The sequence below is a fragment of the Cupressus sempervirens genome, chromosome 1, assembly GCF_028749045.1.
Source record: "Cupressus sempervirens isolate cs-2001-9-10 chromosome 1, ASM2874904v1, whole genome shotgun sequence".
NCBI lineage: Eukaryota > Viridiplantae > Streptophyta > Pinopsida > Cupressales > Cupressaceae > Cupressus > Cupressus sempervirens.
The window spans coordinates 477,047,407-477,065,868 of NC_143118.1; the positions used below are offsets into that span (position 1 = coordinate 477,047,407).

Consider the following 18,462-nt stretch of genomic DNA (forward strand, 5'->3'; position numbering starts at 1 on the left):
TTAAATTAAATCAATGAATTATTCAATTTTATCATTGAAATCTATTTAACAATTGAAAATAAAAAATATTGTCAAAATAAATGTTATAAAAAACATCTTACTTGTTAAATAAATTTCATTACGAATAGATGAATTGATTTTTTATTTTTGAAATAAAATTTAATGTTCATATTTCTATAATTGTTTATAACTTTGAAATTGGATATAGACATTTGAAGTTTGATTTATTTTTTAATCTTTAGATTGTATAATAACCAACCTTAGTCATTAAGATAAAGATCTATGTTAGAATTTTTTTATTAATTATTTTAAAGTACAAATAAAAAATATTTTATAAATTAGTTTGAAAGTTTTTTAAATTTATATTATGTATAGGTAGATCAAAAACAAAAAGAATCCTCCGAGAGTATAAAAAAGAGAGGCCCAACCTCACCACAAACTCAAAGTATCTTATAAACAACAAGACAACATAAGAGAAGGAGGCATGGATCATCTAATGTAAGACATCGTAATATGTATCAACCCAAACAATCCACCCAAGAGGGCCCTCCATCCAAACTATGTTCTTTCACTCCTGGATCTAAGTCAACATAAAAAGCTCTTCTTCCCCGAGCTTAACGTTCTTCCTAATTTCTTGGTTCAGCCTTTTGCAAGTTTGTTCAAATATTTGAAGGTCATCAATGGTTCTCCTCCACTCGTACTCATGCTTTAGCTCATAGAAGAAAAAAGTGGCATGCCCATCCTTAAGGAATCTTCTCAACTTATCTTTTTCTATCATCATAGTCATATGGACCTGCATAAATATTTTAAAATGTGTGAGTTTCCAAAAAAACTCAGGAAGCACTATATGGTTACCTTGATACCTTTCCTCGTTCCTGCACTTCCAAATCTGCCAAAGGATGTTAGAAGACAACATATTCCAAAATAAATTTGCATCTTTGTGAAGACCAAAATTGATAATTAATTTTAAAATTTTTTATGTTTTCCAATATAATTTCATTTAGATAATTTTGATTTGTTTATTAAAAGTAAGCTTATAATTTTTTTAAATATTAAAGACACTCAAATATTTATGAAAAGGAAAAATATTTTCAAATATTTGTTTGAATGCATATTGCACTCATTTACCGAATGTCATCTTTATTAGAATATAACTACATTTATTGTCTTAATCATGTGACTTTACTTTTTATATAAACAAAAAAAAATCCTAAGCTCTAATAACATTAATTAATTAAACACAATCAATTGGTACTTTACAAAATGATCTTTTTCTTGTTTCAAACCTTGTAATAAATAATAGACAAACAAAAATCTAAAATTCTAACATAAAATTTGATTGGTGAATTTACGAATCCAATAATAATTTTTTAACAATCATGTAATGAATGTCTAATGAATAATTTTTATAAAGAAAACTCATACAACTCGGGTTCTTATTAAAACTGGCTTGGCCAACACTTGTCCTACTTTAAAAAAGAGAGAGTAATGCAGGTAGGAACGACCGCCAGACCGTCTGGCTATATTTTGTAATCCTGATGGCCTAGGGTTTTTTAATCAAAGGCCACTTCTCAGTTCAGGGTTTGATCAAAGCCTATTCCGATCTAGGGTTTTCCAGGAAGGCAACTTCTCAGATCTAGGGTTTTGCTCGAAGGCGACATCACAGGTACGCATGCATTACCTGTATATATCTTGATATCAATTCGTCTCTTCTCTGCAGCATCGCCTTTTTTTACAGTAAGAAGTGAAGCGGCCAAGAGAAATCGACAGAAGAAATGTCCGAGTTCGACGAGAGTTATGCCAGAAATGGTGAGAATTACAGTGATTATCCCAAACAAGACTCGCCTTATGATGTTTTCGAAGAGGAAAACAGTCGGCGCCAGCATTCCTCGCGCGATTCAGAAAGAGAGAGGGCAAAAAGCAAAGAGAAAGACCGGGAGAGAGACAGGGACAGGGACAGGGACAGGGATCGGCACAGGGACCATGGTGAGAGGGAAGGCAGGGGCAGAGGGCGAACGGAAGATCGTGAGCGTCATAAGAGTCGTGATTACGAAAGGCATCGCGACCATGACCGCGATAGAGAACGGAGGCACAGACGCAGATCGCGTTCTCGGTCTAGGGGGAAGTCCAGACATCGATCCAGGTCCCGATCCCGCTCACGGTCACGTTCCAAAAGCAAAAGAACGAGTGGTTTTGACATCGCACCCCCTGGTGCTGCAGCCATGATGACTGGGGCGGCTTTGCCAGTTCAAGCTCCTGGAATTCCACAGCCTGTTCCGGGGATGTTTCCTAACATGTTTCCGGCTGCGAACACCCAGTTTGGCAGTCTGCCTTTAATGAATGTACAAGCAATTACACAGCAGGCCACGCGGCATGCGAGACGCGTATACGTAGGCGGGCTTCCTCCAACTGCCAATGAGCAGACCATTGCTACGTTTTTCAGCTGGGTTATGGCTGCCATAGGAGGAAATACTGCAGGGCCAGGTGACGCTGTTGTAAATGTGTATATTAACCACGAGAAGAAGTTTGCTTTTGTGGAGATGCGCACAGTTGAAGAAGCCAGCAATGCTATGTCCCTGGATGGCATCATGTTTGAGAATGTTACTGTGCGCGTGAGGAGGCCAAGCGACTACAATCCCTCCTTGGCAGCAGCATTGGGTCCAAGCCAACCCAGCCCTCACCTTAACCTAGCTGCTGTCGGTCTGACACCAGGTACTGTTGGGGGAGCGGAAGGTCCTGATCGCATTTTTGTCGGGGGCCTGCCATATTACTTCACAGAACCGCAGATAAGGGAGCTGTTGGAATCTTTTGGGCCACTTCGAGGATTTGATCTTGTCAAAGATAAAGATACTGGTAATTCAAAAGGCTACGCGTTTTGCGTCTATCAGGATCCAGCCATGACAGATATTGCATGCGCCGCCCTGAATGGGCTTAAAATGGGGGATAAAACTTTGACTGTTCGTCGGGCTACGGTCGGCAGTGGGCAACAAAAACCAGACCAAGAGAATTTCTTCACCCAGGTTCAACAACAAATAGCTTTACAGAAGGCTGTACTTCAAGTTGGAGCTTTTGGACATCCTGAAGTACCCACAAAAGTTGTTTGCTTGACACAGGTTGTGTCGCCACATGAGCTGACGGATGACGTTGAATATGAGGAAATAATGGAAGATATGAGAGAAGAATGCGGAAAACATGGAGAAGTAGTTAATCTTGTAATTCCGCGGCCTGATCCAAGTGGTCAATTAACTCCGGGTGTAGGGAAGGTCTTTGTGGAATACTCGAATACTGATGCTTCTGCTAAAGCAAAAGCTTCCCTGAATGGAAGGAAGTTTGGTGGCAATATTGTCGTGGCAGTATATTATCCAGAAGACAAATTTTCAAGGGGCGAGTATGATTAATGAGAAAGGAATTAAATATCATTTTTGTCAAAATATTGATCATAGTTCAGAATGTTATTTTCACTTTGTATATGATAGATTTAATGAGAATGTTTTCGAGAGAAGTTTTATCAGATTTCAATAATCCGTAGCCGGATTGTATGCTATACTGTCTTACAATTCTTGGTAAATTTTTGAAGTTATCATTGTCGGTGTAAAAGAGAAGGCTCAAGAGTAAAACATACTAGATTTTTTGTTTAAACTGTATGCCAAACAGCTTTTGATGCATGCTGTTAGATTTCCACAATCAAATCAAGAAACAGTAAAAGTGCTAACTTTAGAATCATCGGTTATAGCATTTTCCGAGTAGGGCTTCTTTTGTTATCTGAGAAGATATTGCAAACTGTTTGACTTGGATCCTTCAATGCTCTCGCTTCTTCTCTTTGCACTAGAAGTCAGTTATGTCTCAAATTTACCACAAAGACCAGCTTTGTTCAACATTAGAGAAGACTACGACTTTCACCACAAATGTACACCTTGCAAACTTTAAATCTGCAGTCTCCAAAGACTTCTCAGGACTTCGGTTAAAAGCATGGTTCTTGGAGACACTAGAGATGTCTCCAGAAATTTCCCAATGCACAAGGTTCATTTTGTTGCCGTCTCATGATGTCTAGGGTCTCCCAACCAGAAACTGGTCCTGACAGAACTTAGGGCAAACTGGCTTTAAATGCAAAAAATAAGGAAAGCAAATATAAAATAAGTTTGGATAATGTTTTGTGGTGATACAAAAATTCATGCAAAGTTATAGTGATCAGATATGCTGATAGAATAGACTTTTTCAGAGGGGTTTAAACAGCTGATTGACTGGCTTTCTGTTATTGTAATAGTCTAAAGTGAAGTTGCCTTTACTATTTACTGTACTTGTATGACTGATTTACTATTCTCATGTGCAAATTTCTATGCCATGAAATTTTATTGAATTATATAATATATTTAATAAATGCCATCTCCACATACGCTCATCTTCTATTTGCAAAAGCTAGCCATACTGGTACTGGAACCAGTCACCAAGTGCCCCATCTCCTGCTGACTATGATAAAAGCTCAGTCCCAGCGTGACCACAAGACCATGAACCAATCTTTACAGCACAAGAATTGCTTGCCATATGTAAAAACTAATAAAAAGTCACAGCATGACCAGAAGATCATAAGGACACCAAACGTTGCAGCACAAAAATTGCTTAGTATATGAGACTGTTTGCTTCCCTTAGCCTGTACTTCACAATGGATGAGATGGAGAATAGGTCAGGGCGGGGGAGGAAGCACTAATTTGCAGTTCATGAGAGCCTGCTATAGACCTATTAATCAGTGAATTTGAATTGAGGAAAACAGGATGCCATCAGACCTTATTGATATTTTGATGATATAAAAGAGTATTTCATGGGATTTCATGAATTTAGTTTAGTTTATTATGAAATCATAGCCTTCAAACCTACATACTATCTCTCAGCACAGGCCCAGTGTGGGTAAGATGAATGCCCCTCCTCCCTGCGGGATATTTGCAGAATCCTAACTTTACTGGATAGCTAACACGATTGAGGAATATATTATGGCTTCTGAGTTTACAAAGCAAGCAGGGACACTTACTCTACTAGAAACCATGTTGTGTGGGGCTTGTAGAAGGACCGAGCTCCCAGATTAGATATTGGTGGAGATGGGCAAGAACTGAAAATGTACAGTCATTTGACTGTGAAATTCTCATTTTGATACAGAGTAGTCTACGAACTTAGTTGAGCTTCTAATAATGGCAGAAGCAAACTAACAATATCTACGGGAAAATCAACTTCAAAGCAGATTTCACCACCTTGTCAGTCCCTTTCCCAAATTATCTATATTAATAAAAAATTAAGAAGTGTCTTCGGGCACTTGTTAAATTAAAAATAAGTAAATAAATATTAGCCAGAAATAGGATTCATGGGGCCAAATTGGAAAGGATATTTAAGAGGAGCCTGGCTTCATTTTGATCAGGGAATTTCATTTTTGGCAATTTTCTTTTCAAGTTTGAGTGGGCAATCCAAGACAAAATCAAGTTGGCTGTTAATTTTGATTCAAAGGGACGAAAACTTGGTTGGCTTTCTTTCCCAAGGTGAATATGAAAATCCTCAATTTTTAGCATTTGCAAAGACTTGTAGGGTTCCTATGTTTAGTCGATTCCAAGTTTGTTCTATTTTTAGGTTCAAGATAATGTTTTGCATGTAATTTGACTAGGATCTTTGGAATTTGAAATCCTTTAGGGGCACCAGGTTCTCATTTGCATTCAAATATATCCATCAACTACAAAGTCATTGTGTTCATCAACTTGCAATTTTTAACATAGTTGTGGTTGATCACCTTGTACCAGATTTGAAGTGCCATTCTGAGGTCTATTGTCACAAACCCTAGTTTGCTGATTTGCCCACCATTTCTGTATTATAGTACTGAATACCACCTATTTCCTGGAGCTTTGGTCATGAGACAACCACACATCATTTGCAGTCATCTATGTTCCCCCGAGTTTCCGGTATGGGGATGGTGGGACGGGTTTTTGGGACGGCAAATTTTTTTGGCGATTTTGAGGATGGGGGTGGGGACGTAAACAAGGATGGCTATATATATATATAGGAAAATTTTAAAACATACATTGAAATTTGCAAATATACATGACATTCAATGAAACTAAGCACAAAGCATGTCATTTAAACATTATAGAATCATAACATACAACATTTGAATGCCATCTAGGAAATAATATCCGATTTCAGTACTCAATTGTTAAAATGCATATCAATATCAGTGAACAATATCATAATGATAAACATGATAAATCTGAAAATCTAAATCTAAATATGCTTAGTAGAGCTATACGCTCAAAGGCGAGAGCGCTGCTATAAATAATAAGTATCAATGTATCATAATCATGTTCATGTTCAACATAAAAAAACATAACATAGAAAAATGAAATAGACTGCTGCTCCTATTCTGCCTCTACCGCATTTGGAGGTGTGGGGCCCACCTTGGCGACCTAGTAAGGAGTCTTAATTTTTATTTATTTTTAAATATTCACTTTTTAATTTTTTTGCATAAATTTTTTGTTAGTAAAAAAAAAAAAAAATTTTTTTTTTAATAAAAATAACATTTGGGGATGGCTGGCTGTACCCGGTACGGTTGGGGGACGTTTAGACATTCCTTTTCCGTACTGGGGACGGCCAGCCGCCCCCCTTTTTTCCCAACTGTCCCCAAGTTTCGGGGACGTCCCTTGCTAATTTGCCTTTTTGGGGACGGCTGGGGGACGTCCCATACCCGTCCCCGTTTCCAAAACTCCTGGTTTTAGGTCGGGTACACGTCTCCGGGGAACATAGGCAGTCATAGTAATGTGACTCGCAATGAGTCACCCGGGTTGGCGAGCCAAGCCACCCCTGCCAGGTCAAAATGACTTATGACCTTGACCCGCCAAGCCATCAAATATCTTATATTTCTGTAAAGTATTTCTAATAACATACCCTGGCTTGCTAAGTCACGACTGAGTCCAAGCTAGGTCACAAGTCGAAATGCCCCTGCCGAGTCAGAGTCGGGTCTGAGTCTTGAAACTTTATTTGCAGCAATTATTCTAGAGTGGATGTAGTCTTTTTGGTTACATTTGGAGGTGTATTTTTCACCAGGTGTGGGGGGCACCAGCATTTGGGGAGGTTTGACAAAGGTTTGCTTGCTGTTTTCACAGTAACCATTCATCACCTAGTATCTTCAATGATTGTATATGCTATAGCCTTTCAAACAGCTAACATTTAAATCCTTGGAGGTCAGAAAAGGTTTCTTGTTAATTGGATCAGCCATACAAATAGGGCTTGTGAGTGGAATCAGTTTTTCAATGCTGAACCGTATTTGCACTCTTATATGGTAACATTGTAATTTGTAATCAAGTATATCTGAAAGTTTAATTTCATTAGCATGGACTGTGAAAATCTAAAGATCAAGTATATTGCCCACAGTATTGGTTATAAAAATGCTATACTGCTAGGATAATCAGTCATAAAACAGCACTATGTTTTGATGTTTTTGGCCCTGTATGATTCAGATATGTAATTTATTGTATTATGCAATTTAATAAGCATTTCCAGCTTTCTGCTGGTCTTTAAAGTAATTTCCAATCAGAATTTTAAGTAGCATTGATTACCTAGTTCAAATCACATGTACAATTTTATTTTATTTTCTAAGATCAGAAAACAGTGACAACAAGTTTCAGAAGCAATAACAGGGACATCAAAACATAATGCATATTCCTGCCAGCTTCAGATTCATTCAATGAGTGTAGCTATTTCGAAAAGATCTCACAGCTTCAAAGAAAGAAAGAAGAAAATTGGAAGTAGCACAACAATAAGCAAGTGTTGAAATAGGAGGTCAAGATAAGAGACATGGCAATTAAGGAGGATAAATTTGATGCTTTTGCCCAGGAGCAAAGAAACTCGTTTTAAGACAAGTTGTAACAACTGCAACTATGAATGCCATTTTGAGTTATACCAAGCCAATGCTTAATGTCATAGGTGAAGGGGGCAATTCAAATCAAAATGGTTAATCCAATCACACAAGTACAATAATGTTACAGTTGGACCACCAGCTAGGCCATTGCAACCTACTTTAAACCTACAGTAAAGGCCCCACTTGAACAACAAAATCTAGCAACACGTGACATCAAATGCTTGCATGAATGAGTATATGGGTTTTGATCTAGATGAGGAAAAATCATTTCCAAACTATTGCATTTTTTTGATCATGTAATGAGCCAAGAATAGATAGAAGACCTACACAACAGCCCCATGGAGATCTGTAGTAGAGGTTGAGTAAATTTACTCAGAGCCAAAAATAGATAGAGGACCTACACAACAGCCCCATGATATCTGTAGTAGAGGTTGAGATACTTATATTTCACTTAGCCCTGTGTTGGAAGAAGCACCCATCAAATTTGATATCTTTTATTTGAAGCTATGCCTAAGAATACTGACATGAAGGATTGCTTTCACAAGGGCACAAGCTTATTGATTATCCATGTTGATTTTACACGTTCAGACGGGTTTGACAGGAAAGACTTGGAAGAAGCAACCATCAAATTTGGTATCTTTTATTTGAAGCTATAGCCTAGGAATACTGACATGAAGGATTTCTTTCACAATGGCACAAGCTTATTGATTATCCATGTTGATTTTACACGTTCAGACAGGTTTGACAGGAAAGACCTTGAGATCTATTTCGAGTTACTGTAATTAAGATGGTAGGATATTGTGGACGATTATGTTATGAAATATCAATGAATATCAATCATGGCTCCGGATGTAGCAAAGTAGAATCTTTGTGTTTTATTGGTAAAGCGACTCCCCAAACCGCTGAAAGGTTTGGTTAAGGCTTTTGATCCAGTAACTTTTCAGGATGCTATCAAGAGAGTTTTGAAGTTGGAGAAATTGGTGGGACGGGCAAATTCTACTTCAACATTCCAATAGATAGAGCAACATAAGAATCCCTTTCAGAACTTCATCTCCATAAAAGGTACTGCCTATTAAACCAAGCAAAGTGGAAGAGTCTAAGGATGATCCTAACAATTTGTTTTCTTGTACACAATCATGGCCTAAATGTATGTGCTATGGAAATGGGCAGATAAACCACATGAAGTTCATTTCAAAGGAGACTGCCCTTTGTATTCATTTTGCTTGTGTGAAAGGAGTTGCAAGTTGGAATGCACATATAGTATGTTCTCTGCTCTCTTTGATTGCAACCTATAGCGCTTTATTGAATGGATGAAAGAATATGTGCTCCCATTTGTTTTTGATGCAAATGAATTAGCAACCTATAAAGACAAGACAAATAAACAATTAAAAATAAGTAATTAAAGTTATAAATTTACTAGCAACCTATGAAAGCAAAGTGAATAATAATCTTGAATGAAACTTACTTGTGATGAATATTGATTGTGAGGGGCAGCAACAATTGGAATTGGTAGCCATAGACGGACTATTGACTATGAGCGTCCTTAAACCTATGGCAAAGAGCTATATTATTTAGACCTCTTGCATTGACAAACTCTATGAGCTCATTTGTAATCAAATCTTGCATATCATTAATAGGAATGAGTAAGGAACATTGCTTTGTATCCATTAAACCCTTCTAAATCTCTATATGGCAGAAGCCTAATCAACATATCAAGATATTGTTTGCTATAGCATTTTGGTGTCAATGCATAGGCAAGATGTAGATGAGTGGGCATCTTGTTTCTTCTTTTTACAATAGTCGTTGGCAATTGTTTGAAGGTTTCCACGGAATCTTTGTCTTTTACATTTATGATTTTCTTTATCTTCTCAAACATTGAGTTAATATAGTTTTTGTTTCTAGATTTGATTGTGCATATATTTTTTAGCATCAACGTTTTAGATCACACTCGATGATCCATCATCCGGATGAGAGAATGCAAGAATAAAATTGTGTCAATGCCATAACACACATTTCCAATGCAAGATCTATTCATAGTGTAGCGAATCAAGCTCATATGAAGTCAGTGAGACACCATACACATTCCCACCATGAGCCATCTAGTATCCTTTACTTAATTTTTGTTTCCCTCTTAGTACTACTTTGCCTTCATATAGACTAATTATTGTGTCACTTTCATTTTCATTAGTAATCTCAAGGTGATTGAGATGCAAAATAGCGCTAAGAAAGCTGCAATAGAAATTAGAGCAAAAATATATAATTACATAGAGACAAACTTTAAGAACAAATACACATACAATCAAATTATAAAAATTAAAAATGTATAATACTAATTTAATTTTTTTTGTTCAATTAAAATACTACACAATCATCTCATTGGTAAGTATTGTCCCAATCTCATTTTGAAATGAAGTTTTCAAAGGTCCCTTTATTTTGCATGGGTGTTTTGCATTTGAGTGTCATTTTCAAGCTCAACTATTGTAGTGTAAAAGAGTGGTCTTCTATTTAAATATTTGAAGATGGAGGTTGCATTCTCTTTGATTGTTTTTAGTGGTCAAATTTTATCTACGCACATCTCTCTTTTGCTTCTTCACGTTCCGTAATATATTTTGGTACTATTTCATTTGGTATAAGACCATCTTTTCTTCTAGGGAACCTCTTGGTTTCATTTTCCAACAAATCCACACAAATGGCCTACAACCTAATAATATGAATTATTCCCTTCTACATCACGAACCTAGCATTTCCAACACATTCTCCCACCTCCTCAAAAGGGTCTTATAATATCAACATACTTCTACAATGGAGAAATAGGATTTGGATCTATTATTTGTTATTCATTATCACCTATGAAGGAAGAGGTAGATGCCATTATAGTTCCTACAACCATAAATTTTATAGCACGTTCAAAGAAAACAAGTAAAAGAAAAAAAAGGTAGACCTTATGAATAATTAAAGAGATTTTTTGAAAACTTGAAAAAAGAAGAAGAAAAACTTACCTCCTAAGGATCAATGAAAGTCCTTCTATGGAATGTTAGGGCAACAATGCCTCTAACAAACAACATATCATAAAATGTTTTATTAATAAATTCAAACCGGTCATAAAATTAATACATGAAACCAAACTTAGTTGTAATGAATTTGTAAATTTCAAAAGAAAGTTAGAATTGTGAGAAATATTTAGGGTTCATGTAGAAGGAGCCTTGGGAGAATTGCCATTTTAACCGACCCAAGGAAGGTCTCCTATACACTATTAAGATCTAATAAACATTGGATTGTAGTTAAGATTAAAAGCTTAAAGTCTAACTTAACTTTCAATATCATAAATGTATATGGACCCACCCAATGGTTAGATAAAAGAATGGTGTGGAGTGTGTTAAGCACATTCCTAGATTCTCATTCCAACCAAACCATCTGCATAGGGGGAAACTTTAACACTATTCTTAATCCAAATGAGAAAAAAGGTCGTAATTGCAAATGCACAAAAACTATAGATGACCTTAGATCTTGGATAAATAAGAATCATCTAATGGACATCAAAACTAAGGAAGGTATCTTCACTTGGACAAATAAAAAACAAGGCCACGATAATGTTGTTAAAAAATAGGATTCCTCTTTTGTGGTAATTGGGCAAAATTCCCTTTCTCCCTCAAAGCTAAGCTTATTCCATTTTCCAAATCAGATCACTTTCTGAATCAACTTAATATATTTGATGATCCCAGACCACAAGGTTGCCCCTTCAAATTCTAACAAATGTGGTTGAAGGGCAAAAACCTTCTAGCTTTGATTGAACAATAATGGAATAAAATCAAAGTTAGGGCTCAAAATTATTTTGCTTAGTTAATAAACTTAAAATAAATAATAAATAAACTAATCATATGGAATGAAGAATGGTTTGGCAACATCTCTTAATCAAAAGAGAAAGTAGAATAAGAATTGGAGAAGCTTAACAAACCTGTCATAGAGCACCGTATGAACCTCAAAATATTTCAAAAAAAAAAAGCCCTCAAAATAGAACTTGAGGAAATTCTGGCTAAAGAAATATTTTGGAGACAAAAGTTGCGAGAAACATGGCTAGAAGTAGGGGATAAAAGTACAAAATTATTTCACAACAATACGAAAGCAAGAAAAAATAACAACAAAATCTCAAAAATTATTAATGTTGATGGTGAGCTAGTAGAAGAACCCAAGGCAATTGCTAAAGAGGCAGTAACTTACTTCCAAAATGTCTTAAATACTTATGAACTTTCATAAGTTGAAATCTACAAGAATCCTTACTCAACAATATCCACAAGATCATCAATCAAGATCATAATAAGATACTCAAAGCAAAATTCACAAAGGAGGAAATTGAATCAATTTTAAAACAAATGCAACTAGATAGGGTACCAAAACCTAATGGGTTGCCTACCATTTTCTTCCAAAAGTGTTGGTACTTCTTAGGTGATGTGGTCACAATTGCCTTAGAAGGTGTTAGAAACTCTAAGAGCCTCCTCAGAGAAATTAACAACACATTCTTAGTCCTGATTTCGAAATAAGATAATTAACATTGAGAGCTTTAACGATCTTTGTTCCATTGTGCTTTGTAATACCATCTATAAACTAATATCTAAAACTTTAGCCAATAGAATACAAAAACTACTACCCATCATTATTAGTGAAGAGAAAACATGATTTGTTCAAAACAAATCCATTTATGATGGGGTCATTATCGCCCAAGAAGTGATACATTCAATCCAATATAACGATACCCCTAGTATATTTATTAAATTTGATATAAGTAGAGCATATGATAAAGTTGGCTAGTGATTTCTTTGCAAAACATTGGAAAATTTTGGTTTCGAAAATTAATGAATAAATCTAATCTTTGAATGAATATCCACCCCTAAATTATTCATCCTTTTAAATGGAACACTAGAAGGATACTTTGATTCCTCTAGGGGGATAAGACAAGGATACCCTTTATCACCCTTTTTGTTTATCATAATGGCAGAAGCCCTAGGCAAGACCTTCAACAAAGCTAGAGAAAATGGAGAATTAGAAGGGATAAAATTTACATCTAACTTGGAACCTATCACACATCAACAATTCGTAGACAACACTATGCTATTAGAATATAGCTCAACCCAAGAGGGAAAAACAATTAAGGAGATTTGCCACACCTATACCATAGCCTCGGGTCAAGAAATTAACCAATCCAAATAATAAAACTTTTTCCTCGACATTGATCATCATACTGAACAAAGTATTTGCAATACACTATACTTTAGAAAAGGGGAACTTTCATGTAAGTACGTTGGTTTATCTCTTGATAAGATACAAAATCCACCATAGCATGGGGCCCAACGATTGCAAAAGTCAAGAAGAAAGATGAAACAAGGAAGGTTAAATGGTTAACCTTAGCGGGAAAATTTGTAATGTTAAAATTGGTCCTATTAGCCTTACCCATCTATCAACATTCTTGCTACCACCTCCCATCTAACAAAATGGATGAAATTGATAAAATCTGCAAAACATTCTTTTGGCAGGGCTCTAATGACTAGAAAAACTACCTCTAATAACATAGGACAAGTTGTGCGTCCAAACAAAATATGGTGGGCTAGGATTAAAAAAATCAAAGAACAAAGCAAAGCCCTTGGTGTCAATTTAATTTAGTGGTTATATTCTAATCTGGATCTAAAATGGGCCAAGATACTAAGATTTAAATACCTTAATAGTAGAGAACCATCAAGCCTGTTTCATATGACAAATCCCACAAAGGAGTCCTGACTTTGGAACTTTATGTTGGAATTCAGGAATGCTATTAGAGAATTCATATCTTGGAAAATAAAAAAATGGTGAAGAATCCTTATTTTGGGAAGACTCATGGGAGGATATGCCTCCTATTGCCAGATTAGCTAATTTCGACATAATTAAAATAACTATTCAAAATCTCTAGGGGAAAGAAGGCTCAAAGACTATCACATCCCCTTTGCGGAAACATCCTTTGACAATCCTAAATGGAGATCCTTGGAAAGCATTGACATTCCTAATCAAGAAAAGGTTGTACTTAAGGACATCCTAAATAGAAGAAAGTTAACAAACAAAATGATAATTTGATATGAACAACATCAAATAATGGTAACCGTAACACCAAAGATGACTATAACCAATTAATTAATAGTCAATCTAGAACTAAAATCCATATAACCCCTTCATCTATGCCTTGATAAGGCATGCCTCCCTAAGGTGGGACTCTTTACTTGGTTTGCACTCCAACAAAAAATCCTTACTGATGATCGTTTCACTAAAATGGGGTATGAGGGACCTACGAGATGTCCCATATGCCAAAAAGATAATGAGATTGATGATCACTTACTTCTCAATTGCCCTTTCGCAAAATCATATTAGACATGACTATGTTCGAAACTTGGCCTTATTTTTGCCCTTCTGAGAGACATAAAGAGCTTGTTTAAAGCATCACCAAATTATTATAAAGGAAGCATCTTCAATATTCTATGGAAAATTTGGAAAGAACACACCTGTTGATTTTTTCAAGGAAAAGAAAATGCCACCGTCCCAAGTTATTAACAAAATAAACACCATCGTCATTGAATTGATAAATAATAAAATAATGAACTCATTGCATTCTGATAAACATATGTCTAACTGGGATTAATCAATGAGAAATCAATGGATTGGGTTGAAAACGCCACACTTTGTTAATTCCCAATCAATGGAAAAACCCAAGGCTAGAGTAGGATGTGTTTGGGGCCCTCCTCAGGAAGGCTAGTTCAAACTTAACTTTGATGGGGCATCATGAGGTAATCCCAAGAATGCAGGAATAGATTGTGTATTCATGACCCTAATTGAGTTGAAGTTGCTTCTCTAGCTAAACCTATAGATCATCCTACTAATAATCGCGGGGAAATGGAAACATTAGTTGAAAGACTAAAATTATGTATCCAAGTAGGGATCTCAAATTTAGAAATAGAAGAGGACTTCACCAATATCAGTATTGCTATTAGAAAGGAAGCCACCCCAAATTTGAAATTAAACTCACTATTATCTCATGCTCTCAAAAATAATATCGAAATTTTCCAACAACACCATTAATCACATATTTCAAGAAGGTAACTATAGAATCGATGAACTTGCAAATTTAGGATGATATTTCCCACCCAAATTTATAAACACCACACCACTTAGTAAAGTGTTGATCTATCTGAGTTTGATATACTTAAAATTTTTGTCTTTAATTTGTTTTTTCACAGGTTATTTCAAGGTGATTTTTGGTAATTCAATTAATATTTCATTGTTCAATTATCTAATAATGATCTTAGCCAAAGCAATAGTGTGCAAATAATCAAGTTCCAATCACAAGGAAGAAGGAAGCACAATGATGCCAAAAAGTAAAGAAAAAGAGTTATAGGTGGTAGTACTTCTCGAATCCAATTCTATCAAATTCATTATATGCCTATGTAAAGAAGGAAAGCTTATGTAATTCATTAATGTGTTCCCCTTAATCACTATTTTTTGTATTATTTATGTGTTGGACTAAGGTACCAAGCCCTCCTTTACATGTTGAAAAATACCAAGCATTGTAAATTTGTCTTGAAAAATAAGAAGCATTGTAAATTAAATTTGAAATATTAATAAAACCAAGGCTTTAAGTTGTTTATTGAGCAAAAAAAAAAAAACAAAAAAAACTCCTCTTTCATCCAACATAAGTTTCTAAAGGAGTAGGAATGAAGCGCACACACTTGATTAAACTTCACAAATCAATCTTCCAACTCTCTCTTGCTCAACCACCTATTTGCTTCACCTCAAAAAACATATGATCTGTTTGCACCCCAAATGAGACATTAAACCCAACATAAGTCATATTAAAACCACTTTTTAGGTTTTTTGGATGTGAAAATTTAATGTCATTTGCAAAATCAAAACAAGTTTGTTAGTACTTTTTCGACCGGGTCCACACTTGGTTCGATAGAATTCACCTAGGTCTAACCCAAGTTTGAACTTGGTTTGGTTGGATCAAATTGGTCATCATCGACATAGACCTTGTTTGGACACACAAGCTGTCTAACACTAGACCTAGACCCAATTCGAACAAAACTAGGACAAGCGGCATAGGCCAATGAATCAAACTTCCTAGGACGATAAGGGAAAACCGTATTTTAGTAGTCTCTGTGTAGAATTTCCTTTAGAATTGATCTATGATCTACTAAACATAGTTAACACATTTATAAATAAAAAATGCAGCAAGAAAAAGGGGATTATATCAAATCGTGCATCAACAAACTAGGAACATGCTACATGATGGAGATGGCTATACATGAGCTAAATAAACACACATGGCATGATTGCTTTTTGAATTAATTAATAAATTTAAGTGTCACATAGCAGTTGTTCATTGACTTTTAAATTAATTAATTAATTTGAAAAAATGGTCATGTTAAGTGTGTTTATTCGGTTGTACAACCATTTGCCTACATGACTCCCTGTTGTCTTCAATCTTTGTTAAGCGTTATTGAATCCACCCACTCAGAGGCTTGAAGAAAGGAGCACGAATCCTTGTCTAACAAGCTCTTAGCTAGAGTTGACATCATTTCTTAAAAAACTTTATTAGATTGAGGCATTTTTTTCTCAATCAATAGTTTCCAACAAATCATTCACCTTACATCAAGTTCACCTTCGCAAATATAGAATTCACTTCAACAAGTGTGGAGACCATATCCAAAAGTATAACTTGTAACCAAATAATTGACAAAAAAATTATTATTCCCAAGTCATTATCAACATATTCAAATTCTCAAATCTATAATATTATCAAAGCTCTCCCCACAAGCACTGCTAACCAGAGCTTCAATATTATCAAAGTTTTAAATGATAATAACAAACAACTGCATACTGCGATGGAGGTTAGCACAGGGGTCAAAGATGACATGGGAAATGAAGACAACAAGGGCACAAAAGATGATGTCAACCCCCAAGATGGGTGCCTGAGCAATAGAATGGGATCGAACAAGAAGAGGGATAGGGAAGACTCTTCTAATGACATTTAGTTGATTAGTGAAGCGGAGATAGTGGAAATGTTGGAGCTCAAGGCTACTGAGCTGGTCAAAAACAGGTGCCCTGATTGGTTCCCCTAGCTTTTCAAAATTTCCTTTGGTTTTTTGTTTGCTAGGCTTGCCTGCTCTTTCAGAGACTGTGTTTTATTTTGTCATGTTCTCCTAGCCTTCAATGGCTTGTTGTTTCTTTGTTGATTAGCTTTGTGTTCCAGACTTTATGTCGGTTTCTTTTGTTTATTGTTGGATTTCAGGCACCCGTTAAAACCTATTTTACTTAATCAAAAACATATTCAAATTCTCTAGTATAAAAGTGAATCAATTTATGACAGTCCTTTATTCATCAAATAGAGAACCTAAGTACCATTTGCTTGACCACAACATCTATTATCAATGCAAACACTAATCTAAGGTCCTTTTTTTAATAAAAAAAATTGGAAAGCTTTTATTTTATTCTAGTAACCTGCTGTCATTGCCAAAAAAAAAAACATTTGCATCAAAGTATGCAACTAATCTAACAAAGTGAATAACTCGTTAACTTTACACAAGTTGCGTCACAACTTCAACAAGCAAACTTATTGTGATTTGCTTCTACCCTTGGCAAGGTCAACTTTGAATAGCACAACATATATTATTGATCCCAACTTTCAAACAATGCTTACTACTTACTGCTTATGATAGTATTTTCTTTGTAGCTGCATTAAGAATATACGCATCAAAATATACAAGTAATCCAATTTTTAAAAAGATCAAACAAGTTACAATTTCAACAAGAAAACATTTAGTGATTTGTTTCTACCCTTTGAGAGGTCAATAATTAATGTTAAGAGATGAGTATTTCTTTGCTTGTGCCACTGTTATCAAGCTTTCTGAAAAAGCATGCATCACTACATGAAAGATTACAATTTACATAATATTTCACAGTTTTATGCAGTGAAGGAAAATACCATGTTAGCAACCATGTCCTGAAACAGTTTGAATCTTGCTATTTACAAATTTTGCTAAACTAATCAATCAATATGGTACTCAATAATTTAGAACATTACCAACTCATAAAAAATGGTCACACTACCATCCTAACTAGTCCAAATCTTTTTTATATGCTCAAGCTGGTGAAAAATAAGAGACAATCAGATTTGAAATTTAAAACAAAAACATAATTTTTGCAAGGATTGATTCCCATGGCACTGATCAATAATTTCTAATATTGAAAGAAACTTTAGATAAATTATAATTGAAGACATTGCAAATGGTTTCAGTAATAATTTGGCCAAACTGAAATGTAGTTATCAAAACTGCTTTCCCGGAGGAAAATATTGCACTAGATTCTCTTTAATCCTAAAGTGAAAATTGCTGACCATATTCCTCAGACTTCTTCTTTCTCCACTGTTGATTCCATCTTCTGGGCTTGTCCTGTGAATTACAGTGATCTAGATAACAAGAAAAAAAGAAGCAAATTAGTAAATAAGATGTAGAAAAATACATAAACTATTTCTAGGTATTAACAAATATATGTATGATTAA

At 35.3% G+C, this 18,462-nt stretch overlaps 1 protein-coding gene and 1 pseudogene across 7 annotated transcripts in view; one reads left to right on the forward strand and one right to left on the reverse strand.

Moving 5' to 3' along the window:
* Positions 1-1,468: 1,468 nt before the first annotated feature.
* On the forward strand, positions 1,469-3,639 carry LOC149578356 (splicing factor U2af large subunit B pseudogene; annotated as a pseudogene). Its single transcript, XR_016364348.1, has 2 exons — positions 1,469-1,666; positions 1,739-3,639. The product of XR_016364348.1 is annotated as a splicing factor U2af large subunit B pseudogene (transcript).
* Positions 3,640-18,019: 14,380 nt separating this feature from the next.
* Positions 18,020-18,462, reverse strand: part of ELP6 (elongator protein 6) — a 141,858-nt gene continuing 141,415 nt past the window's right edge. For all 6 annotated transcript variants that reach the window (XM_089828431.1, XM_089828456.1, XM_089828426.1 and 3 more), the window contains one exon: positions 18,020-18,368. In XM_089828431.1, the coding sequence (XP_089684557.1) occupies positions 18,228-18,368 (141 nt within the window). In that variant the 3' untranslated portion in view covers positions 18,020-18,227. The remainder of the gene's footprint in view (positions 18,369-18,462) is intronic.